We start from the raw sequence: 26,136 nt of genomic DNA, 5'->3' as shown, positions 1-26,136 counted from the left end.
CAGTGAAGAGTATTGGAACAGCAAAGAGTATTGGACGAAGGGAAACCTTTTCTCCTCCCAGCTGCACTCCTGCCAAAATAATACAAATTATAGGAAAAACACCTTCTCTAAAAATAAATACATACATCTGCAGCTTTATTCTTTTTCCAATGGAACTCTTTTGGTCTGGCCTGCTCAGCCAGCAGTTTCCCTGCTCTCCTTATTTTTCTTGTGTGCAGCGAGTATTCAGCTGCAGTTTGCAAACCTCAGGAGTGGCAGCATCTCTGTGGGAAGCACCATTCTCCGGCTCCAGGACTGGGACTGAGCACTGGTAGGTCCTACCCCATGGATGTGACCTTTCTCACCCATTTCCCCACTTCACCTGTCCCTGCCCTGTTCAGATTATGTACTTTTGGAGCAAGTCTTGCTGTGTCCATACACAGCTGAGCACAAGGAGGAAAAGCCTCTGCTTTTTCTCATCAGCGCAGCACAAAGACTCCATAATCATGTTGACTCCAAAGAGTAAATCAGAAGGAGGATGATAGCAGCCATCTGTTATGACTGACTCAACTGGCATGGATTAATGCCAGTGGAATTCACAACAACAACAAAACACTAGCTTTAAAAGCATATATGGTTTAAACTCTTTACTTAAAAAAACAAAACAAAAACCAACCAAACAAACCCCAAGCCCCAACAACGTGGGGCCACCCACTGAAAATCAGAGACAGTTTGCAGAAAATCAATGGCATTTCGGGGGCTTCTGTGAACGATCCACGGGACAGGTACGATTGCCTTACGAACTCAAGGTGCTTTTTAATGTTCGATACAGTCACTGACAAATAGCAGCAGAAACACCTAGAGGCCAGATGTGCACAGCTGTACGTGTGCTGCTGCTGATCAATCTTCAGATTACATCACGCTCCAGATGCCTGACTTCAGAAACACTTGGAACGCAGAGCTGAAGTGAGCAAACAGCAAGCTTAGGGGTTTCTTTCTTTCTGACAGTGATGTCGTGCCTCCTCCGCATGCAACACCGAGCCCTTTTGTTGTCACCTTGACCTGTGCAATGCAACCTTGAAGCAAAAGAGGGGAAACTTCAGCCATCTGGGGAGAGACACTGGCATCCTATAGCCAGGAATAATGCCTCTGCATGAATAATGTGCTGAGGAGATGGGCTACATACCATCCATCCTGCATTTCTGCTGCCTGAGACCAAAAAACCATCACCACCTGCATTTGAATTGGTTTATTCTGGAGTTGCTGCACACTGCAACAAAACAGGACAGCTTCACCATCTCTCTACAAGCACACGTGTGTCTGTTCATATGTAAAGCAACTTCTGTGAAAGTCAAGAGATTTTAATTTGTGGTGGATTCGTTTCCTGCTAAAAGTAGGGCCCTTGTGCCTGTAACATTGGGAAGCAAATCTTTGCCTGCCATTACAGAGACTTGGAGGTGATTGCTGAAAAAGAGACCCCGATTTCTTTCTTGAATTTGGAGTGGGGAAGATTTCCTTTTGCTGTATGAAGCTGTGTTTGCCCTTCAAAACTGGCAAACAGATGCTGGGGCAGATTCCCTGAAGCTCTGGGGACATAATACTCAGTTTTTACACTTACGGATCTTTACAAAGCATCACAAAAAGCCCTTAATGAGAAGAAGCAGGATTCCCTTGTTTCCTTGCCCAGATTGCTGAATGTCACCGTTCCCGGGTTTTGGCAGAGCCAGGATTCACATCCCGGTAACATTCCCAGACGCTTGCAGAAGAAAAGGTGCTACTTTGTCATCTCCCCTGAGCATGAGGCAGCGTTTGAAGAATGTGCCCTCACCCACCGCACCCCAGTCCCTTAAGTCAGCGATTGCAATTTCTCGGTCCCAGCCCAGCAGTGTTTCCTAAGGTGGCAGGTGAAGGTTTTTGATAACCACCCAAGCTCTGAGTTAAGGCTGTGATTCAGTCTATGTGTTACTAATCTCCCAGGATTTTCCGAGGGGATTGTACCAGGCCAGGTCTCCATCTGGGATTAATCAACACAGCTTCATTGAAGTCAAGGGGCCAAATTCGCACTTGGAATAAACCGGCTTAACTCCACTGCAGTCAATAAAGCTACTCTGATCTTTTTTTTTTATGGCAAGAATAGTCCAACTATTTAAAATATGCTGGGTTACAGAGTGCTGCCCTCATGAAGAGCAAGTTTACGTGCCAAACAATCCTGTGGGGGTAAGAAGCACTTGGCATCAAGAAAGGCAGTCTGGCATGTACCCATGCTGTAAACCATGCTGTGCTTTAGAGAAAGCCACCAGCTGATGTGCAAGGCTGGGGAGGGCACATCTCAGGAGTCCTGCCACACACCACGTCAGCTGCATGCACCTTTCGGGCACCCTGTAAAGGGCCGATGCCAACACTGTGCTTCTGGGAACGGTGACTTTAAATAGGTGTGCTGGTAAACCGCAGCTTGCTTTGCATTAGGTGTTTGATAGTGCCCTGAGGCTCTTTCTCTCTGTCTTCCATGGTCTGACAGCTACATTAACACGGACTCGAACCCCTCCTGTGTCTTGCATCTCTCCTGGGCCTTTTCTTCCAAACTTTGCTGCAAGCATCACACCATACAACCCTTCTCATAAACTTTGTAGCTTCTGCCTTCAATGCAGGTGGCATTGCCCATGCTTAAAGCCAGCCCTCCAAATTTCAGCCTGAGCTCTTTCACTCAGCTGTCGCTCTCTGGCTTAATGAGCCTCTTCCTCCCCCTCCTCGGTGTTTATAAGCAGCTCTTGCTTCTCTCTTATCTCCTTGTCAGATTCTTCTCCAGGCTGGCTCTGCTGCTGGGGGGTGCCCAGCACAACTTTACATCAGAGGACCTTTGCAGGACAAGTGGCAGGAGGTAAGGTTTTGGAGTCTGCAGGGTGTTGGTTTGTTTTTTGTTTGTTTGAATACACCATGTTTCACTATGGCCTTGTTTGCATTGCTTCAAACCTCTCAGCTGGCTGATTGAACAAATACTTGAATGTCTGTGTTGTTTTGCAGCACTGCTTGTGCACCTTGGGCTGTGGTAGCTGCTGGAGGGGCTCATAGTTAAGGCAGCGTCTGGGCAATATCATAGCAGCTGTGGGTCTCCCTAGAGACTGGTCATAGGTGACATATTTTATCTCTATTTTTGTGGTTTCTGATGTTGCCATCCTCCTTGGGAAGTGTGGTCTCCTGAGGAGATAACAGTAACCCGCTGGTCCCTGTCTGAGCAACTGTGAATCACTTTTTTCTTTCTTTTTTGAGACTCATAAGGCTAGAATCATCGCTTGCAGCTGGGCTGGAGCCTGGCAGGCTGTGTTACAGGCTTTCCTGAAACTGTTGCATGGTGATGCTGGCTGGGTGAGCAAGTACTGGGAAGTGGGAGAGGGACAGATGCTGCTCATGACCTCTGTAGCAACACATTTGGAGCCAGGCTGCTGCCCTGAGCTGCCCAACCCCCTACTCTGCTCCAGGAGTCTGCACACACATAAACTAATGTCCTCAGGCTTTCAGTTTCCTCTGCAATCAGGGACAATTATTTAGACATGTATATTTAATGTGCATCTTCTCATAGTGGACACCAAAGGTGGTGTGAATTGCTTGCTCTCTACCTGCTTTCTATGTTGTTGCTTCTTTATGCTTTCTGTGTTGCTGTTTTCTGCCTCTTCCCTGTAAATAAGCTATCCAGAGCTCTCATGTCAGTTTTTCATCAGGCTTCTGCAGTTTATGGCTTCACAAGTGGTAAAACAAAGTAGCTTGCTCCCTTCCTGCTATTTTTCAAAGGGGAACAAAGAGTCTCACTCCAGCAAGCTCAAACTCCAGGAGGAAGAAACGTGCAAAGATGAAATCTCTCTGCTAAAAGAGGAGAAAAAGTCAGTGTGTCCTTAGCTTGTCTCTATTTAGTGAAGTATTTAATCACATGCCTAATGTCTAAATGTGTGCTGTTAGCCACGCTGACTTAAGGGTGATTTAGCACCTTCACTGAGGATACACCGTGTGCTCTGCTGAATCAGAACAGACTAGCAAATGACTACCAAGAACCTGAACTGCATACAACATGCACACAGAAGCCCAGAAAAAGCTCTGGAAAATTGGTTTGCATGGTCTTTTCCAGTCTGTTGTTCTGCAAAAGGCAGATGTGCGTTTTCTTGTCTCCAGTTTTCAGGGGCTTTTTTGGATTTGGTGATTAAATGAATGGCTTAAGTCAACACTTTCATCCAAATTACTGTGTGGATGACTCAGCTCAAGGCCAGCTGGCTTGTCTTGTTTAGGTTTGCCAGCTGCAAGCTGGACTTGCTTGAACCTTTGAGTCTGAACTCTGCTGGGTTCCCACTGAGCTAATAACCTGTATTATTGCAATACCGACGCAATCTCCTTTTGGGGAGGGTGGGGGGAGGAAGAGGAGCACTCTGCATCTGTTCAAAACAAAGACTTTGTGTTTCATCTTTGGCAATCCTGTTCTTCTCCGAATTTTGCAAGCTGTCCTACAATGTGCAGACCTGTGCTCCTGTGAATCAGGGACTTGCTCTGCCGTTGCTGCTGGTGGGCTTCTCATCTGACTGCTCGGGTTTGCAACTGGTGCTGTACAGCTTTTCCGCTCTATACAACTGAGTTTTGCATGAGGCTTATGTTTGCAGTACAGCAAAATGTGTCCTTAAACTTCTCATTCCCCAGATTAAAATTGCATGTGTGTGTTTGAAGAATGAAAAAGGCTGGGTGTCACATCTGATAATTGAAGTGAAAGACTTAAAGGCTCATTAAGAAATCACATTGAATGTAGGTAGAGTATGTGGAAGTATTGATCTATTGCTGTCTAGAGTAGTGTGGGTGCATGCTTCTACATGCAGTACACAGCTCACCTCTAATACTGTGTTTAGACTTCAAAATACTGTAGGTATGGTGTAGCATAGGATGTCTGTAATGACTTAATTTAAGCATGTAAAACTGCAAAGCTGGTGTTCAGCTATTAGGAAGCACAACCATAAGGATTCTGGTTTTATCCTGTGGATAGAGCCTTGTATTCCACCTGATCCTTGGTTCTTGGCAAATGTGATTAGCTGTATTCTTATTGAATCTCCACTTGAAAGATAAACAGCTATCTAAAGATTATCATTTCTTTAACTTAAAGGTTCCCTGAGACCAGCAGTTATTTAAGTCAACATCAATAAATGAGTGAATGAAATTAAGTTTTAAGGGATGGGCTCAGGGAGACTGGCTGGTTCTTGTGGCACCCACTTTTTTCCTTGAAGGTGGTGGAAAAAATAAATGGAAAGGAACCTACAAGCTTCTCCTACCCAAATATGAGTCCTGCAGCTAGGAAGGATAAAGACCCTTACATAGAGCAGCGTGCCTGGCTGGGAACTTGTCTCTGCAATGTATCTGATGCTGCAGCTGCAAACCTTGCAGCAATGCAATGTGCTTCTGTCCCTTCTGGCAGGAAGGCTTTGGAAATCAGCACTCCCCAAATGAAAATAACTTATTTTCTTGCACGATGCCTGCTGGCTGGGGAGGTATCCTCAGGTTGGGGGAGCTGTTTGGCCATGCTGGTGTCCTGGATGTGCACGGATGCACCCTACAGGAAACTTAACCTGACATCCCACACGATTTGGCCAAAGAAAGTTCTCTCTGCCCTTTCCGTAGTTATTTATATTTTTAGTTGACTGCATAATCTGACCCTCTAGAAAGCCCCTTCAGGAGGTCACACAGCTGAAATAATAGCTAATGAATTTTTAAAAATGATTTGGGAGTTATTAAATACTTTCTTCTTCCTTCCCTTCCCTTTCCCTCCCCTCAGTTGCTCTTTGACAAACACTGCAGGGTTATTCCACTGCAGCAGAGCAGGGCATGCTCAAAAGCATCCTGATGTGCATGGAGGAAGGACCTGCACTTATCTCCAAGTATTTGTGTGCTGTCCCCACACAAGGTAAGGCTGGGAGAAGGAAGCTGGCTAAAATGTGTAATATCACAGCAACTTCAGGGACTAAGGAGAGCTGTTGGCATTGCTTTTCCTTCCGGAGATGTCCCTGGTCTGCTTCCATCACCTCACTTGGCTGTTTCATCTCTGGTTGTGGGATGCCCTGAAATCCAGGCTGTTAGCTTTCTCCAGTATAAACTATCCAAACTATTTCCATCTATGCACTATTAATAAAAGGATCAGAGTTTATTCCTTTTAGCTGTGCCTGGTTTCACAAGCTAGGCTCTGGCAGCAGAGATCGGCGGTTTGTATCTGTTCTGGGGGAATCTGTTCCCTTTTTCCATGTCTGCAAAGATCCTCCTTTGCTCCTGTGTACATGGGCTATGGATGAGATGCTTAGCTTTTGGAGAATCACTATCCAGCCAGGGGATCACCTCTGATGAGACCCAGCCAAGTCATTTTGTTGGCTGAGGATTGCTCCTAGGCACAAGAGAGCTAAGGAGATGCTTGTGGGCTGCCCTTCTAGGAAAGGGAGCTGTGATCTAGTCTAGGGACCAGAAATGTCTATGGAGATGGCATGGACTACTGCAGTAGCAGAATGCATTTGGGCTGCTCTGAACCAGATTGTCTTTTCCTGGGCTTCCAGCTGTATGCTGCAAACCTGGAAATGTTGCTTTATGCTTACTTATGTTGGTATTGTATGTCATGGATTAAAGTTTTTCTGAGAAATTGAAAGAGTAATTAAATGATAAAGACTAAGCCATGAACGCGGGTTGGTATTTTCAAAAGAATCATGGAAATTTGTGAAAAGGATGAGCTTGGCCCTATCTCTGGGGTCCTTTCTGCCTCCAGCCTATCTCTTTTTCTTGAACCAGATGCTCATGGCAGGTCTGGTTGCTCCCACTTCATCTCGGTCATCATGCCTGTAACATCCATGGGTTGCAGCGTTCTGTGAGGAGCCCTGAGCTGCTGTGAGCTCAGCCTCCCTTTATGATAAATTCCCGCGAAAGCTGCTCGTTTTGCATGTTGCCTCTTCCCTGGTCTCCAAGGCCCTTTGTTTCCTGGGCTCCTTCTCTTGGTCTCCTCCACCTTTCTCCCTCCCATCTCCCTTTGCTCCCTCTGTGCTTTGCTCTGTCACTTGTCTCTGCTGAAATAAGAGCACAGGAGATGATCCCAGCTCTTGGTTCATATTCCCTGAGTTTTGTGTTGTGCCTTCTCCCAGTTTTGGGCTCCTCACTGTCTGTCAGGCTCAACTCAATCCTAGCAAAGAACAGGGAGATGTTAGTGAGCACATTTGCTCCTGGCAGCTCTCTATAATGTCACTAACCTCACTTCTTAGGGTTTCAAAAGCAGCATGAAATTCTCCTCCCATGTAATCAGTGGGGGTTTGTCCTGCCTCCAAAGAAACGGATGCTTAAATCTCCTCTGCTTCCCAGGGGCTCCCTCCCAACACTGGGCATCATCTGTTACAGTTAAAAAGGAGCATCTTTCCCCAGATCCCCTTCTTCTCCTTAGAAGAGGCTGCAGCATGGCAGACAATCCTGCAGTTTCATGTCTATCTATAGCAAGCAAATGCTGCTGTGTTAGGATCTGCAGCAAAAGAGGAAAAAGGAAACGATGAAGGGACATAAATGCATCTGAAAATGTTCATAATTTGGCAACACTGCTAGCTCAACATTTGTAATGCAAAAATATTGATGTTTTCTGTTTTTCTTTATGCGCCGGGAACCTTTTTTGCTGCTGTGTTGCCTAGATTTAGCCCTACTTTATCAGTATTTTGTTGAAGTCCCATGTAATTTTTGAAGTTATGTTATTAATAAAGCATGTCATGTCCTACTGTGGTATTTCTAATAGGGTATGGTTTTAGTCTTCAGACTTTAGGTGGAGAAGCTTGAACGCGTGATCTTTGAAGAGTTCAAAACTAGCAGAAAGAGTTGAAGTATGGTCTCTGAAATCCTGTCCAAGTTCACGTCTGATGTGGGGGGCTGGCAACTGCCTGGGAATTGGGGTGAACCAGGGGCAGAGGCTGTTCAAAGCTGTGGAAACATGAGAAGGTTTTCACAGCAAGGTGGAGAGAAATGTTCCAGGTATCAGCGGGATTTTTAACAAAGAAATTCAGTCTCGCATTCAACAGTGGGGCTATCGTTGTACAAATGAAAGTGGGGAGGGTTGCATCCCTGGTCTAGGAAGTCATGGGAGAAAACCAGTCCAAGAGGTGTTTGGGTCTGAATTATTATCCATCAGTACTATGCAGGCAGTCATGTCTCTGCCCTGAGTTTTGCATCTCTGTGCTGACCTTAGTGGCATTTTTTTGATTTTTTTTTTTTTTTTTTTTTTTTTTTTTTTAATGCATCCCCATCTCTGCAAAATCTCTGGTGGTTTGTGCACCGCAGAATTGCTGATTTAAAGCATGCCTGAATATTTAAGGAAAGTCTGATTTATGCTATAAATGCTTATTCATCAGCTTTCCTTTTAATCATTGCAACTGTTGGGACTCTAAAGCCCCTTTGGCTCCCCTGGTCACTTTGCATGACTTTTTAGCAATTCTGCTTTAACTGGAGACCTCGGGATGGCTCTGGCCCAAGTGAACTCCTTGAGATCCTTGTGCAGTATTCTCCTGGTGGTACCCTGAGATCAGCAGATGCTGGCCTTTCTCTCAACTCCCACTCAGTGCCTCAAATCCCAGGGAAAGCTCTCCTTCCGCTGCTACACCCTGTGTTTTGAAGACAGAAGTGATTCGACAAGATCAGGGGGTTTGTACGGTTCAGCTGCCTTCAGAAATTTGCAGGGGTTTCTGAAAAAGAGAGATAAGGGGACCTCCATGCACAGCCTGGTCTGTGTCTTCAGTGCAGAAGCTTCTTGATGCTGATGCACACACAGGAGGACTTGCCTGTCTGCCTGCAGTGAAATTAATGCTCCTGTGAATGCTCTTGTCTAACTGTATGTGATGTCTGTTTGCAGTTACACACAGAGCTCTTTCTGAGTTGTGGCTGAGGTGTGTTTTACCTTCAGCCTGCTTATTCTAGCACCAAAAAAAAAAAAGCAGCAACTAAACGGCCTGTGGGTAAACAATTTGGGATTATAATGGACATGATGAGTTTTGCAGCTCCAGGGAGAGCCAGGGTGCAAACAGCTCTCCTGCACAAAGTGGCTGCTGGTTCCTCTTGAACCAGAGTCTCACTGTTGACTTCAGCAGGAGCAGGTTTTGGGTTTTATCTTCTTTTTCTTATTTGGAAAGTTGTTGCTCATGTTGTTCTGCTTGGAGCAGTTCCCAGAGAGCAGCACAGCCTGCTCTGTGCTCTCTTCTTCATTATCTGCTTGCTAATGTGTGTTCCTGCCTCTTTGCCTTTCATGTCTGCTGCTTTCTTTTTTTTTTGGTACTAACTCCACTGCAGAGTTTTCCAGATTTGTTGCTTTTCTGACTCTGGAGGGGTGTTTTGTTCTCATTTATTTGTTTTGCTGGACAGAATACAAAAGGTTAAACAGTTTAGAGAACTTTATTCTGTATTTACTGCCGAGGTAAGTTTCTAAATCAACAGTAGGTTGTGTATTGCAGTGACTCACAGAGCTGCTTAACCTTTTTCCTTCCATTTTGTCTCTTTCCAAATCTGAAGCACACATCTGCAATTTACATTGCTGAAATGAGAAGCTGTGAAATGCATATAAATTGCTGTAGATATGCTGCTCAGCCTGGCCCCAGTGCAGAGCCCGTGTCCATTTGGCAGCAGTCGGATCCTGCTGGGATGCAAAAAGCACTTAAAAATACAGGGTACCAAGAGGGTGTTTTCTGTGCTGTGGGGGTACAGCCAGCAAGAAGGATGGGCTGGATTGGGGGCACAGGGCTGGGCAGAGGAAAAAAACAGTCTGGTTGCATATGGATCCCTTCTCTACATGCATTGTTTGTAGAAAGGTCCTGTTCTGGGTGGTTACATGGGAGACAGGCAATAGGCCTTCAAAATACTAGCACTTGCTTTTCAGAGGGGAAACTGAGGCACCAATCAACCAAAACTGTGTGGGTTTGAACCAGGAGTAGGTTCAGCCTGGCCTCTTCATTCGGGATATGGTGGAGATTAGTGTCCCCAGGATGGGCTAAGGGTGCAAGGAGAGCAGAGCCTGCTGTGCCTGCTGGCTCCAGCACATCAAATGGTACATGGTAACCAAAGAGCTGTTGTCCCTACAGTTCTGTCCCTACAGTCCCAGCAGCGGTATAAACTGCCCAAGCAAGGGACCTCTGATGAGAGCAAAACCAGCCCAAACATCCCGTGGCATGTGGGGCAGAGGCACGCACAGCCCCATCCAAAAGCAGCAGTGCAAAAACAGGCTGGAGATTAACAGAGAGCGGGTGGGAGCAAGTGTGGGGGACCCTTCCTTGACCACCATCTCTGCAGGGGCTACTAATTCACTGCCCTGCAAAACATCCCATTTCCCAGCAGCCAAGTATATGATTGCAGACACCCTCTTTTCTTTCCTGAGCAGCAAAGCAGGAGCGAGACATCTCCACTCCTAAATTGCAACCAAAACCTCCAATTTCTTTCTATTCACAGCTCTTGATGACTTTCTGCTAAGAAATCTATGAAACAGCAATATTTTGGGTTTTTTTTGTCCCATTCATCTCCCTAGCCCAATAATTTGATTATGGTCCCGAAAGCTCTCCTATGCTGTTTCTAGGTGGCTCAGCTTAAAATGCAGGTTTTGGGCACCCCAACCTTTAAATTTTTAAAGGAGTTCAGTCCCTTAGTGAAGGGCAGATGCTTTCTGGCAGACTTGTGGGTACCAGCAGCTGGGAGTGATGCCCATCACACCCGATTCCTGCACCACATTTGCTGATCTGCCAGTAGGAACAGGCTGTATCCTGGAAGGGGTTTGCCATTGCACAGTCTAATCTCTTTAGTTGCTATCATGTATTACAAGTTGTGATGTCAGAAACAAAACATCACTTATGCAGGGTGCAACCTGCTGCTCCTGGCTGTCAGCCCACAGTATTTTCTGCAGTCGGGCACAGGGTATCTGCTTCCAGTGTGTTGCTAAGTGGGATTAGGCCCTCCCTGCAAAGAGGTCTGGGAGGCTTGAGAGAGGTTTTTCCTGTGTTTAGACCACAAATTACCTTCCTCTTGAAGCCTGCCAATTCTATGAGGTTTTTCACTAATGAAAGGGCTGTGCTGCATGACCTGCTTGGAGCAATCTTTTAAAAGTTTGGTTGTTTATTGAAGTGGCTGTCAATAAGGGAATGGCGTAAACTTGTACTTGTTTTGTTTTGAATTGGTCTTAAATATCCTATTAAGATGAGGACAGTAGAGCTTTAATCATATACATAGAAAGTAATGAGATTATATTTTAAAAAATCCTATCAGTTTTTCTATATAGAAAGAGTATATTGACAACTGGCTGAGCACAAAGCCAGTTTTTCCAAGAGTCTGAGCTGCAGCACTTGCAGAGTAGCTTGTCTGTGCCTGCTGCACGAATCTGCCGAATGCTTTTCAGCAGAAAGTGCTGCATAGTGTCAGTGAATATGGCTTGGAGCATCCCCCTTGCAAGGCAAAATATTTTACCTTGAATTACTTGGCTGGCAGAGCAGCAGGCAGTTGTGACTGCACTGTGGTGGAAAGTGCCCCTGGTGCCATTTGGTATTCTGACCCTAAATTAAATAACCTGGGAGATGATTGTCCTAATGATCACCACTCTGGGATGTGCTCAGTGTAAAATTCAGGTTCTCCTTGCTTTGTGCAGTGAGGCAGCTCCTGGCTGCTCCCAGATATCCTGCATGCTCTTCTGTTAGACATAAGTGGATGGAACCTCAAACCCACCTTAGTCTTTAATATAGTGTATCCTGCCCTCTAGTGCCTGCAGATGCTGAGTCAGCAAGAGCCCAGGAGCAAGCTGTGCTGGGCACCTGTGACTTTCTGCCTTTTTCCATCAAGCAGATCTCTTTGAGCCTGGGGAACTACCAGTTATGGGTTTGCTAGGTTATGGAGAACAGCTAAGTATGTTTGCACAATAGTTCGGTGACGGGGTACCTCAGTATGGCTTTGGAGCAAGCACAACTCCTTGGTGGTAGATTTTGGAGTTGTTTTCAGGGGAAATGAGCTTTATAATGGAAATAAGATAAGTGGGAGGTTATGTGAAAGAAAGCTTTGGAGGTCTGAAGATGTTTTTTGCTGATGAACTTAAAAACAAATCTTGAAGCCTGGTGAGTGCCTGGCTGTCATGTAGGGGACAGAGCAGAGATAACACCTGGGAATAGGTCTCTTGCTTTTTTCCTAAAGAAAAGGAAGAATAACTTTCTGCTGAAAAAGAAATGAGTGCCTTTTGTTTTGTCACCAGCTCTTCTGGGAAGGGAGTGGAGGTTTCCCCCCAGCTGTTGCCTGGGACTCACAGGAGTCTCCCAGCAGGTATCTGCTGCCAGCTGGGCGCAGCCCATCAGTGCTTCTCAAACCTCCTCCATGCTCATCACATCTCACTCCCTCCTCCTGATGTGCCCCTTTCCTTCTGCTGCTTTTAAGACCCCACCAGGCAGAAGCTTCAAGATTTGCAAGGCAATGGCACAGGCTGGGGTGGGTTGTTTTGGAGGCAGCCTCCAGGCAGCATTGGACCTGCAGGGGCTTTTGCACAGTTTCCTGGGCTATTTCAAGGCATTGGGAAGGTCCAGCCATGGGGAGCGCTGCTGAGGCCATGAATGGGAGGGGTGGGTGGCCTCTGTGCGTGAGCGATGCTGCAGAAAACGGAAGAACATTGTTTTGTATAAACTGCTCTCCTCCTTTCCTGTCCCCTTGTCTTGGATCAGAAATGCTGGAGATTGAGGGGGGGAAAAACCCAACGCAACACACAAACCCTGAGAGGTCACCCATAGTTTTCCTCTGATGCACGGTGGAGTGTGAGTGCTGGCGTAGCTGTTAGGGTGGGTTTGTTTCTTTAAGGTGTCTCCCAGAGGGAGGATCAGCAAAATGCAATGTGGCAGCTATGGTAACTCCTCTTGGCTTTCAGCACAGCCCTGGCTGATCACACAACTTGCTAGTGAAGAAGGTACAGCTGTCCAGGCCTTGGCAGGGATCCCTACCCTCTGCCTGCTGCCAAATCCTGTTTTCCTTTTTCTTTAAAAAACAAAAACAAAAAAAAAAAAAACAAAAAAAAAAAAAAAAAACAACAAAAAAACCTTAGTTTCTTAAGAAAAATGATAATGGGAGGAACAGCCTCCTCTGCCTCTCAGCCGTATCTGATGTCCCCTGGATCTGCTGGAGTAAAGCCTGATGGTGCTGCATCCCTGTGCTGTGCTGAATTGTTGGCAGCCAGGAAGACAGAGATCCCAAATTTGAGAGGGCTCCTGTCCTGCTGGGAGATGCTGGGGCTGGAAGGGACCAAAATTAAAGGCTGGGGTCCCTACACTGCCTGGAAAGGGCTGAGCTCTTGGGCTGTGCTCATGGCTGCTTTCCCTTCCCTGGGGCAGACATCCCCATGCCACTGCCAGCTCACATGCAAGAAGTGAACCAGCTGCAAATGCTGAGCTTGCCACATCTGCAGAGCCGCAGGTGCCTCACCGGCTGCATTTGTGCCTACAAAGTGTGACGGAGCAACTCCAAATTCAGCCGTGCCCTGAAGAGTCCCAGTAACCAAATCCCCTGCAAAGCTTTAGGCATTGAGTCTGCTGGCGTGGCATAGGAGAAATGATTGAAAGGCCCCTCGTTTTGAAACATTTTGGCTGTCTGTGCCATTTTAAGGATGTGCCTGAAATAAATAAGAGCTGAAGAGCAGACTGATCGGAAGACTAATTCAAGGGGGGAGCCTATCGATTTCCTATCTAGAAAGAGGTTTTGTAATTTCAAATGTTGCTGAAGCTGTGTGACAACTGGTGTAGTAGCATTTAAATAGAAGACTAAGAAAAAGCAGCACTGGGGAACAAAAACACAGCGCGAGTGATTTGCGCAGTTGATGAAATTATGGCATTAGGAAATAGCACAGAATGTGCTATGAACTGGAGGTTTCTTTTCTGTAGGAGCAGGGATCAATGGATAGATCTATTAATAATAAACATTCTCAGGACTTATGTATATACCTGCTCAGGCATTATGAGGTACTTATAAAAACCTTTCAAATTGCCGCAGAAAATGGGCCAATGATGTTATATTTGGGAACAATAAACCAGTATCAAAAAAGGGAAATATATTTGAAGACTCACTTCTTAAGCGAGGCATTTCTCTTTCATTCTGACTTAATTCACAGCTAAGACATAACTACAATTTTCAACGCCATGTCTGTTTCCCTTTGACTGTTCAACCACTTTAAAATATTTACCTTTTGCCACCCACTGAGAGTGAAAGTATTGCCTAGTTTACAGAATAACAGTGCTTAGAAATAAAATTTCAACATTAACTCAGTGTTATTGAAAATTGGTGTGTTTCGAGCTCCAAATTTATGGCTGAAAATGCTACCCTGTATCCTCACCCCCCTGGGCACATAGCATTCGTTGGCTGGGGGTACCCGTAATTATATTTTAAGATGATGGGGTATTTCTGTGGCACGTAAAACAGTGGTGAGTTACTCCTTCACACATGCTAAGTTATCACAAGAAACGTTGAACACTACATTGTGTGTTTTTTAAGATTTCCAAAGGAATCACTGGAAAGGGATGTCCTGATCTCCATTGCTCTTGAGGTACAAACTGAGGAAAAGCCAGTGCTTTGAACCACCTCTCTGCACCAAAACCCAAGTCCAAGCTCTCCACTTCTCTACAGGGAAGCTGGTGAGAAACCAGACGCTCAGCCGTGCTTCAGCTCCTCTCCAACAATGAACATTTTAGACCCATATGGTATTAAAAAAAAAAAGATTGCTGTTATTACCAGCAATAAATAATCTATTAAACAGCCCTTCTCATGGCAAAGGATGAAAAACCTTTTACAAAATACCTGGTTCTTCAGCGCATAGAACCCCACTGAGCTGGAAGCGAGCTTTGAATGCGGAGATTGCAGGGCCGTGCCTGAAGCATTGTACATGCAATTAGAGGCGGCAAAAAGAGTTCAGCGATGTCAGAAGTTTCCTGAGCTCATCAGGCAAAATAATAAACTTTCTTAACAGACGCAGAATAGCCGTCTCATCTAATGTGTAAAAATACATATTTATGTTGCATGCATAGATTATTTTTTTTTAAGAAAATATTTAATCTAGCCTGCCTTTATCATGTAACTTTATGCACCACTATCTTGTTGGGAAGTTTTCATGGTGGTATTTCTCTGTTATTCCCAAAAATGCTGCCATAGCTAAAAACTCTCTGGTTCCATGCAGATTATCTTGCATGGGCTAAATTCCTGTCACCCACCCTGTGCTGTGGCACACTCTGTCTGGGTTGCCACAGCCAACAGGACAAGCCAGCCTGGGCATTTTGCGGGAAGAAAGACTTAAAAGCTCACAAGAATTGGTAAAAGGTACCTAGAGGATGCAATTTGGTGTGTACGTGCCATAGAGGTGGTGCTGGGTATCCCCGTGGGAAGTGTGTGAGAGGGACAAGGAGACAGATGCTCAGTTTCGACACACTGAGAAGCTATTTTCTCTCTCCTAACTCCTTTGATTAACAGTTTGATCGTGCCCCAGATGCTTTTCTTATGGGCAATCTGCTGTGCCCGTGGTGATGCTGGTATGAGGGTGTGCTCTTGGGGAGGACAACACCCTGTGGGTTTCCCCCTGTGTTTGGGGTGGGTGGCATCGCTGAGCACCTGCAGATGCTGGGGCTCCTCCTGGGCCGTGCTGCATATACAACCCAACCTGCAGCACTGCTTTTCCCAGGGTCTTTGCTCTGAACACCCAAATGGGAGCTTACAGCTTTTCCTTAAATGAGCAGCGCTTATATAGAAGTGCCATGGATGTTTACATCCCCCTTTGCAGAAGCGCGCAGCGGGCTGGGGCTGTTTGGATGTAACAAAACAGCATTTCGGTGCCGGTCCTCTGCACTTCACCCCTTCCTTTCAACAATGAAATGCCGCTTCTTTGCTCCTCTGTCCCGAGCGCAGTGAGGGTGAGTCATTTCTGCTGTGGGGTGAGCACAATCACAACAGCATCTGCGGGGTAATGGTACTGGGGTGCTGCAGGGCTCCCCAGGTGTGCTTTCTGCAGAGGGATTAAAGTCCTTTCTTGTTCTTAACTAGAGATAAACCACCATATTACTAACAGCAAATCATATGCTGGGAAGGCTGTTTGCCATTCTTTCTCTCCTAACATCCCTGTGGTTTTCTGAGCCTCACCTCCCGGCCAGGAATTTATTCTAACAAGCCATATTACGCAGCAAGATTTCATCACGGTGCGCACGAAACATGCCATAAGGGTCAGTCTTAAATGTGCGTGTTTGTGGCTGTGCGGGATCCCTCCAGCAGCTTAATTTTACTACGGTGCTTGGTGTCGTGGACACTGGATTCAAATGCAGTGGGGAATCCCCCGACCACGCAAAATGAACTTTCTGCGTGAAAGCCTCTCTCTGGCTTCATCCCACCTTCCCAAATTTTCCAAGCTGGATCAGCTGATTATTTTAACAGGAGCCTCAGTAAAGCCGCGATCCCTCCATGTCTCCTAGCTAAGTGATTAAGTTTATTTACATTTAAGCGCAAACGTATGTTGTTTTTTTTTTTTTTTTAAAGGAGCCCCAAACAGCTTAAACTAAAGGCATAATCGCTTAAGTTACTGCATGAGGGTTTTTGGTGGCTAAATTAATCTGGAACCTAATTCATGCATTTTAAAGTGTGCGTTTGGCTGATCTGATATCTCTTAAGGAAATAGTAAAGCCTCTTCTTGGGTATGCGGTTAACAAGGCAAAATTATCTTATTAGGAATTCAATTAAAGCTAGCACAGGCTTACTGGACATCTTCCAGTAATTATATATCAAGCTGAACCAGCAGACATGTGCCTTTTTTTCTCCATTCTCTTTTTCTGTTTTCCAAGCTGTAGTTAAAAGATGGAGAGGAGAACACAGGAGGAAGATGGGGGACTGTAGCTCACTTTCAGTTCATGGTACAGCACAGGGCACAAGGGTTATTTTCTTTTTCATGTCTGATCGCTTTTGCAAGCTGTGTGAGACTGCGTCTGCCTAACTCCTATCCCAAAAAAGAATCTTGAATTGCATGAAGGCTCACAAATGAAGCTACTGGGAGAGGTCTTGAGGTGCCTGGCTGCCCCCTTCCCATTGAGATACGGGCAGGATGAAAGTCTGTGCACGAGCAAACACCCGCTGGCCGCTGGTGTGGGAGAGAGTTTGTGCTGCCTGTCTGGGGTTCAGAGAATTAGATTGAAAATACTGTTTTCCCCCCTGTAAAAGGCTCAGACCCCAAGGAAGACCTTCCAGACAGATCAGGGGTCTAATGGCCCCTTTGAAACCCTCTGTTAGCAATAGGGCTTAACAGTTGTTGTTGCTTATTTAACACTTGTGCAGTAGTGGTGCCAATAGCCTCCATGTCCCGTTTGCACCCTTCTCCAGCAAGGTGCTCATGTCTCCAGGTTCCTGATGCTGCTTCCCGTGATGCGATGGCTTATTTTTCAGAGGAAAATGACTTAATGACTTTTCTTCCCTTGTTTTTTTTTTTTTTTTTTTTTTTTCCCCCGTCTAAGGGAAAACCCCCTTTACTGCGAAATGCCAAAAGCCTCAAACTCTAAGGGTCACAGATAAAGGACCTGCTTTTGAATTTTTTCTGTTATTTTACCAGTCAGCCCTCTAAAGAAAGCCGTATGGTAATGCAGGTGGAGAAGCACATCCCAAAGAGCTATCAGAGTCCTGATCCTCACCTTGTACACCCGTGAATGTGCATACAGAGCCCAGCTGAGGGGAGACTTGCTAGAAAAGAGCCTCTTCAGTGTTTAACTGGCTCCTCTTGCCAGGAGAGGGACAAGAGAATTGTAAAAGCTGGCTGTGGTGGCACAGTTGCTGTCTTGACATTGGCTGGGTGGACCAGCTCCTGGTGGCCAGGTCTGGCTACAGGGCCAGAGGTTGCTGGTATGGAAGTGGTTAAAGAGACGGGTATGAGGGTAAGGGCTGCCTTGCTTTGATTTATTGGCTGGTTGAGTTAATTTGTTATTTGCATATTATTAGTTGTTGTTGCTGAGTGGTCATCTTCTATAACTACAAATCTAATTAAATACTGGGGTGCCCAGAGTTTTTTGTTTTTTTTCCCTGGTAAATATTTCTACTGTTTTAATTCTTGAGAACTAATCATTAATTAGCGCGAGGCTGCTAGTATCCAGCTGGAGGACTTCTTGTTTTTTCTTGCTTCCAAAGTTGTCGAAGAACTAAATCATAAGTGATGGTGTGTAGTACTCTCCAAGTCACTTAGAGCAACACACTGAGATGTCTGATGGGATTGTCAGCTAGCAAGGAGCAGCAAGGTTGCTCAGAGACAGCTGAGGAAGTTTTTAATGGCACAGTGCTTTATTTTAATCAGCTTTTCCCCCACACTTATCTTCTGCAAAGCCTGGAGACAGGGGGAAGGAAAAAAAAACTACCCCAAATGTGTGCTTTCCCCGACCAGCAGCTGTAATTCCCTGATTACATGTCGAGGTTTGTTTGTGCTCGGGGTTGTGGTGGCGTTCCTTTAAACGTTCATGGCCTCATCAGACTTATTCCTGTGGCTCAGCAGCAAGATATAAATTCTGCCGATTTCAGGCTTGGAGATTTCAAAGTTGTGCTGAACCACATGGAAATGATTCTCAGAGCTACAGCTATAAAAATAATTATATTGCTAGGGGGAAAGACTGACAAGAAATGTCCCCAAAAGAGATTTCAGCAATGGTTGCAGGATCTGTCCCAACTCTGTAAGAGGCTGCTGTGATCTCCAAGGCTAATTCATCACTGCTACCTATGACTCTATCAAATATGTCCAGAAAAGTACTGAAGGAAGGAATGTGAAGGGAGCTTGTGAAGGAACAGCATTGCCATCTTCCCCTTTGTTTTAATGAGGATGCTTTGTATGATCTTTAAAATTAGAGCTGCTCTTGCACAGATGACTGGTGTGAGGATGACTAATTTAGAGACAAATTAGTCTGCTTTGCTGAAATGTATGTCTTGACTGCTCCCTTAATGAGCCTTCAATGCACATCTCTCGATAGGACTTTTGCCGCAGCCCAGGCTCTGATGGATTAAGTAATAACATGCTTTTGCCGCTCTTCTAAGCAGTCTTTCGGTTTTGATCCAACATTTATCCTCCACCATGCCTGTCTCCAGCTCTTTACAATCAGTAATTAGTTTATGTATGTCTGGTCCATGGCAGATTTGTCTTTTGCATGTCTCCTTCTCTGGACCCTTTCCCTTGCACCCTCTCCTTCAAAGGTCTCTGAGCCTGAGCGTTTTCTGGCTGATTGCAATGTATTTGGTGTCCGCTGTGCAACAGATTTATTCTTTCCCAAGAAAAGACACAAACATAAACAGAAGATCCAAAATGCTTTTTGCTGGGCTTTTAAATGTACTAAGATGAAACCCCCCTCTACAAGCCTATTAATGTAAATACCAAACTTTACAATCCTTCCTGTCAAGGAAACGTATTTACATTTTTCTAAGGATGCGTATAAAAAAATAGGGCTTTTGGGACAAAAAGGGCTTAGTTCCAGTGTCACAACACCCCCGGTTAACTGTACTGCTCTCATAAACTATAGAATTAGGTTGTTCCCAGGGCCAACAGAGATAACATCTGTTTGCTTCTTTAAGGACAAAATGAAATAGAATGCTAGCTTTTTACACTGGAAACAGCCCTTAGAAGTCTGAAGGGGCAATGGTCCGATGGTTGTGTGTCACACACACACGTTGCACGTGGCTTCTCCAGCACAAAAAGATGAGAAAGGTGTTACTAGTGTCAGTGCCAGCCCAGGGGAGGCAAAGGGTCCATCCCAAACCCTGCTGTGGTGAGTGGGAAGAAGGGGGTTGCTGGCAGACTGGTCTTACTGGGTTAGGGCTATATTGGCCTTTACGCTTTGTTGATGCTCCTGATATCCTGGTTGGACAGTATTTTTCCTATTAAATTGAATAGCAAGAGACATTTTTTTCTGCCTTTTTTTTTTTTTTTTTTAAAGTTTAGAGCATCTTGAACATGTTGAGGGAAAAAGAGAGAAGTGGCTGCAAGGGAAGGGGCACAGGTGCCGGGGGTGAGGATGGGGACATTTGGGGTAGGAAGGCTCAACTTTGCATCTCTTTTGAAACATCCTTTTACACTAATCGAAGCGCAAAGCTGCGCCTGCTTCTCTTGAAACTACTGGAGTGAGTTGTCTGTAATTACATGGAGCAGAACAGGAAAACTTCTCATGGCCAGAGGAGCGAGCAGCAATGACCTGCTGGCATTTGCGAAGGCCAGGTGGCATTTTACCAGTTCCCAAGGCTCTGTTTTTCTGTTTTTTCTAATCAGAAAGCTCCTCTGATTTATTTTTTTTTGTTTTTTTTGCAGCCGAGTGGGAACAATTGTTTTTTTAAGGAGAAAACCTTTCCTTGCCTATCTCTCCCCAAAACCTAGGGAAAGGAGAGGATGGCTGCGGCAACCCAGCCCAAGCAGAGCTCACCCCTTTGTGCTCACCCAATGTTTGAAGGGCTATTCCCTAGGAAAGGCATAAGCTGATCCCACGTTCAGATAACTACTTCTTAATGCTTTTGGGTTTTTTTTTTTTTGCCATTGAGACTGCACAGACTGCTCCCCTGCTATACATAAAAACTACTCTGGCCGTGACAGACCCACACAGAAGTCCATGACGCACCACCCAGCTCAGCTTGCCCATTTTAGAGGGTTTCTTGAGAATCTTATTGTATGTAGATATATAGATATAATTTTTTTAATGCTGGCAGATGTAAATTTTGTTGCCATAAATGATAGAATTTGACACCGCACCACACCAGGCCATTTGTCAACAACATTTTCAACAGTTCAACCGCACGCACGTGTGTGTGCAGACACAGGCGCAGAACGGAGAGGCGAGAGGAGAAAGTCCAAGGGCTCAGGGGAAAGACCACCTTCCTACTTAGGACACACAAACACCGAGGAAAAAGCCACCTCTAACCATGGAGCTGTGGCAAAGACGCCGAATACCGATTCGTTCCGAAACAAACTGAAAACGCATCGAGGTTTGGCTCTATGTATGGTTTTTCACGCGATCCGGAATGTCGCTCTCATTTTCTTTTAGGGACATTTTATTTTAGGGACAATCCGGGCATCCGCAAATAATATACGCCACATTGGAGAAATTCTAATAATAATTCAAACAACAGTGATTTTTAAATATGGTTTTTAAAAAAAAAAATAAGAAGCAGGTTTTTCTGCTAAAGTGCTGTGTGATAGCGAGGAATGGTTGTATATTAGATAACAGTTTTTAAAACATCATTGGCTAATGGCACCACATCATTTGGGAGACAACAGAATAAATGCATTGTTCCATCCCAGCACTTTACTATTCAGCCAATCTAAACCACTGAAGAAATATGTGTTTGAGACATTCTACATCTGTTTTTGACAAGAAGCCTGGCTTTTTGCGTGTGTATTAGTTTAATCTATTTGCTGCAGCTTTTTTAGTCAGATTATCATGGGAAAAAGGCACTCTATTTTATAAACTGAGGGTTTATCCTTTTAAAAAGTGACTTGACTTGGGCTTTTTGCGTTGAAATTAGGGCACAGCATGCAAAAAATAGTAACGCCAGCAATAGCCATAAAACCCACCACAGCAGCACTACCTATTTAAACAAAACTAAAACAACAGGCAGCTTATGCAATGGATGGAGTAACCAATTTTTGAACAGCTTAACATTTTTGGAGCTCCCTAGAAGAGTGCGCGGAAACCCTAATTGCAGCACCAAAATGCAAACCATTTCAAGACACAAGTAAAACATTTACTTGTAGTGGTTTCTAAAATGGTTTTTACTCAGCATTTTACAGCACTAATAAGTCGTGGTTGAACACTTTTTGTTCGAAAAAAGCCAAAATACTGTAGTTGCATGAAGCTTTTTTTAAAATGAGACATTTATTGCTATTAAAGCAAAGATAGATTTGTCTTTAAAAAAGCTTGGCCAATGGGTTGGGATAAACTTTCTTTTCCTCTTTAAGGAGCTGATTTGCTGCATGATGAAATTATTTCATTTTGCATCACGCACGGTGTTACAAGGGGGTGGGGGTAAATTCCCATTTGAGTGTTTGCTGGGTGAAATGGGTTCACGAGCTCTGCTTTATGTACCGAGCCCCAGAGAGCGACTGGCCCTTTGCAAACTCTGGCTGACACAACACAGAGCTGCTCTGCTTAATTAGCTGGAGATGAGGGTGTTACTAAGGGCTTTTTTTCCCCTTTCTTACTGCTTATTTCTCTCTCCCCGAATATTATGAAAGGCAACATGAGAGGAAGTAGATTTCTGCTAATGGGAAACGATAAGGGAAGGATTTAGTGCTGAGAATAAATAAGAAACTAAGTCCCAGTCTACAAAAGTCTAACACCAGCCTTTGCTTTACCAGCATTTTGAGGAAAGGAAACGGAACAAATACAAAAAACTGGCAAAGTTTCTTCTATCTTTGTTTGTTTTTTATTGTGTGAGGAGGAAGGGGCACAGCCCGGGGTTGCAGCCGACATCTGCTGCTTGTTTCTTTTAAGACAAACGCAACCTGGGGCAAACTCGTGGCAGAACCCCGCCTGGGTCCCACGGACCCGCTGGTACCCCCAGCCGGGAGAGGCTGCAGCCGCCCTGGGACCACTGGTTCAGCACTGGGTTTTTTGGGCACAGCCGCCCATGAAGTGGGGCGGCAGCTGTTTCAGATCCCCTTGTCAGTCTGTTTTACAGATTACCTTTTCCTCCCTTAAAACCCTTCCCTGAAGCAGCGCTTTCTGGCAAATCTCATGCAACGATGGTTTCCCCCACTGCCTTGTCCCTCATCAGCCAAATCTTAATACTGGTCATCTCTCAGCTCCCCCATCTATGCAAAGCAGAAACATACTGATTTTATTTTTTTGAAATAGGGTATATCTGATTTTTGCCTGCCTGCAAGGTTTTTTTAATCTTAAGTTTCTGCAGGCCCTGGGGAGTGGGAGAGGCAGCAGGACACATCCGCACTGCCCATCTCACCTCCAGGTCGCTGGCCCCAAACCCCTTGCCTGGCAACATCTCCGCACCCCACCAAGCTATGCCGCGTCTCCCCAGCCCCGTTGTGAAGCCGGGCTGGTGCAGGGAACTGCGGGCACCCCATCCCGTAGCCAGGCAGACACAGAGCATCATCCAGGAGAAGAGAAATTGGTACCTACCAGCTGGGCTCGCCTGGCCCGGGCGGTGGCTAGTGGGAGGCTGACATGGACCACGCTCCCTCCATCCTCCATACGGAGAAGGCATAACTCAGCCTCTCGTGAGCCACGTAACTGCAGCTCGTCATCTTACTGTCCATCTCGTCGCTCTGTAGCACCTGGTAGAGGAAGTCTATATACCGCGCCGCCAGCTTGAGGGTCTGGATTTTACTGAGTTTGTCAGAGGGCAAAGTGGGGATGATTTTCCTCAAGGCGGCAAAAGCTTCATTGAGCGACTGAGTCCTCTGCCTCTCTCTGACGTTGGCCAGGATCCTTTGGCTCTGTAGTTCTTCATAAGATTGGGAGCTGGGACTGGACTTTTTTCCCCTCTTTCCTGGGTTGGGGCTGCCATCTTCGCTGGACTTCTTACTGTATCTTCTCTTCCTGCCAAATCTCTTTGGCTGCCGTTCCAGCTCCTCTTCACTGGTCCCCAAGCTATCCACAGGGGAAACAGGAGAACTGGAGCTTTCTTCCATGCTTTCTGCGAGAAGGGGAGGGGAAGAGACGTTCCCCCCCTCCTTATGTTATGTGAGTGTGTGTGTGTCTTAAATGTGCTTTAAATTCCTGAGACAGATCCTTTGGAAAAACAGGAGGGCTTTTTTTTTTTTGCCTTTTTTTTCTTTTTTTTTCTTTTTTTTTTTTTTTTTTTTTTTTTTTGCTGACCAAACGTTTTCCAGGTTGCTTGAAGGGCTCTTATTTCAAGGATCGGGGTTGTGCAAAAAATTGAGGTCTTGGAGAGAGGAAGTTATTCTAACTTTTTGGAAACTTTAGCTGAGCTCAGTTGCTAAATAGTTGTCAGAAGTGAGGGAGGTGCGGGGCTCCCTTCTGATTGGCCGGCCAGGTCAGTGGGAGGAAAGCTTTTCCCCTGCTAAACTTTCACAGTTTTATGTTACACTTAACTAAAATCTTGGGAATGCACCTCGAATAAAAGATAGCTGGTGACCACCCCCTGCCACCCCAACCCCCATCCCTATAGATGCTGAATTTGCAGCACCCCTCTGGGGTGACCCCCTGCCCCGCACATCCCCACCAGGGTTTTTTGGGGTGCTGGGCTGCTTGCTGAGCCCTTGCAGGCTGCTTCCCAGCCCATGCTGCCGAGGGGACAACTCCCAGCTGTATGGCCACGCTGCAGTGGTACCTTGCCCGAATTGGGGTGCGGGGCACATGAGCCCTTGCATGCTCAAGAACGTGCCCCATTTTTCCAAAGCGGTGCCCCGTTTTGCAACCCTTGGTGCTGGCGTTCTTACCAATGCCCTGCTGCTCCTTGCGGCACCCTTCTCCCCAAACCCCGGCCCTGTGGAGATGGCATGGGAACATGTCTCCCAGTCCCATGGGGTGATCTCGGGGTGGCAGGAGTTCCCTGGGGCACGCTGAGCTGTGGGGAGGATGGAGGTTTGGGAGCAGCTGGGGGGAGAAGCCTCTTCAAGCCCTCTACTTGTGGGGGGCATGGAAAAACCCTCCTGGACTAACCCTGTGGAGCCCAAAATACGGGTCATCCAAAAGCAGATAATAGTATGTACAAAACCCCACGGAGAGTGCCCTGGAGAGGTGATGCTGGCCCTCCAGCCCATCTGCCTGCTGTTTTTCTCCCTGCTTTTTTCCTGCCCTATTAAATACTAAATAACACTTTCGGGGGAAGCAAGAGCTGAGGGTAGGTAGGAGAACATATTTTCCTTTGGTCTGTCCCACTGTTGCAATCGTGGTATCCCAGGGCATAAAAATCACAGTAGCAGCTCGAGGGTTTCTGATGTATCAAACAGGAGACGATGGATCTATTTTTCCTCTCCATCACAACAGGGAAAATGTGGGAAAACTCTGCTTGCTTCCGTGGAGCTGAGGCAGAGCAAAATCAGATTTGGACTTCTGATTTCAGTTACAGCCCAAATTGCAGGAACAGACGCATTCCTGAGCAGCAAAGATCATGTTTTCGATACGTAGCAGGAAAAGAAAATAATAATAAGAAAAATAAATAAGACAAAAGAAACTCATAAAATGTAAATGTTGTATCAGAAGAATTAGTTTGGAGTATATTTCTTTGCAAAGTTTTCCAGTAGGTATCAACACTCATTAATGGAAAAAATAATGTCTGGTTTCATTGGAAAGTGTTCCTCTGTAGGAGAAGGAATTTTGGCTTGCCTGGGGCTGACTCCACTACTGGTAGGTAATGTTTATAGTGGAAAGACTTCCCCGGGCAGCCCCTGGGGAGAGCCTGTGTTTGCTTTCAAAAGGAAAGGTTTTCAGGTGCAGCACAGAAGTCGGAAAGCGAGGCAGTTCTGCAAATAGATTTTTAATCCAATTTAAGACCCCGGCGAGTCGGACGGGCCGGGTGCCTCTGCCGCTTGTGCCCCAAAGCCAGGTTTTCAGAAGGGCTTGGGGCTAGCAGCTGGGGCCAAGGGTGGGCAATTGCTCTGCATCAGTGACCGGGAGGTCCCCAAATACAGGGGACTGAGATGGTGTCTGCCAGTCCTGCAGACCCAAAAGCAGATACCATCCTCTGCTGAGTTAGGGCAATCAACATTTATACTGGAGAAACCTGAGTAATAGGCTCCTTGCCTATCCCGTAAGTGAAATAAAGTGCTGTCAATAGTGGTGCTGATGTGAAACTGTGCCCCAGAGGGCAAAACACCCCTTGTAAGGGGTGCTTGGTGTATACTTGAGTTATTTAGAAGTCTCCTCTTCTTCGTGTGTGGGATCATTTCCAAGTATTAAGAGAAGCTATTGCTGATGGGCACTTCTGCAAAGAACACGGTTTTCCCAGCAAACAGGTTCCCTGCTAACGGTACCGGCTTTTCTGTGCTTGTATGTCATTCACAGTGGTAAAGAGCCATGGATTTGCCAGGATGCTCGGAGCATGGGAGGGCTGCGGGGCTGAGCACCTGGAGCACGCTGCCCAAAGGTGTTGTGGGTGCCTGCAAAAGGCTGCTTGAGGTGGGAGCAGGGCTGCGTTTTGGGCTGTGTTTGAGAGCACCAGGAGCAAGGGGAGCAG

The 26,136-nt window shown here is 45.9% G+C and overlaps 1 protein-coding gene and 1 long non-coding RNA gene across 2 annotated transcripts in view; one reads left to right on the top strand and one right to left on the bottom strand.

The window, feature by feature from the left end:
* TWIST2 (twist family bHLH transcription factor 2) overlaps nucleotides 1-23,926 on the bottom strand; it is a 35,924-nt gene extending 11,998 nt beyond the window's left edge. Inside the window, exon 1 of the mRNA XM_005509226.4 lies at nucleotides 23,115-23,926. Coding sequence (XP_005509283.1) covers nucleotides 23,144-23,626 — 483 coding nt within the window. The 5' untranslated portion in view covers nucleotides 23,627-23,926 and the 3' untranslated portion in view covers nucleotides 23,115-23,143. The remainder of the gene's footprint in view (nucleotides 1-23,114) is intronic.
* Nucleotides 2,733-26,136, top strand: part of LOC135579886 (uncharacterized) — a 132,575-nt gene continuing 109,171 nt past the window's right edge. The window contains exon 1 of the long non-coding RNA XR_010473763.1: nucleotides 2,733-2,857. This is a non-coding gene — a long non-coding RNA (uncharacterized LOC135579886). The remainder of the gene's footprint in view (nucleotides 2,858-26,136) is intronic.

The sequence above is a fragment of the Columba livia genome, chromosome 7 (genome assembly GCF_036013475.1).
Source record: "Columba livia isolate bColLiv1 breed racing homer chromosome 7, bColLiv1.pat.W.v2, whole genome shotgun sequence".
In the NCBI taxonomy this organism is placed as follows: domain Eukaryota; kingdom Metazoa; phylum Chordata; class Aves; order Columbiformes; family Columbidae; genus Columba; species Columba livia.
The sequence above is the reverse complement of the archived record's forward strand: the minus strand, read 5'-3'. Positions and strand labels throughout refer to the sequence as shown.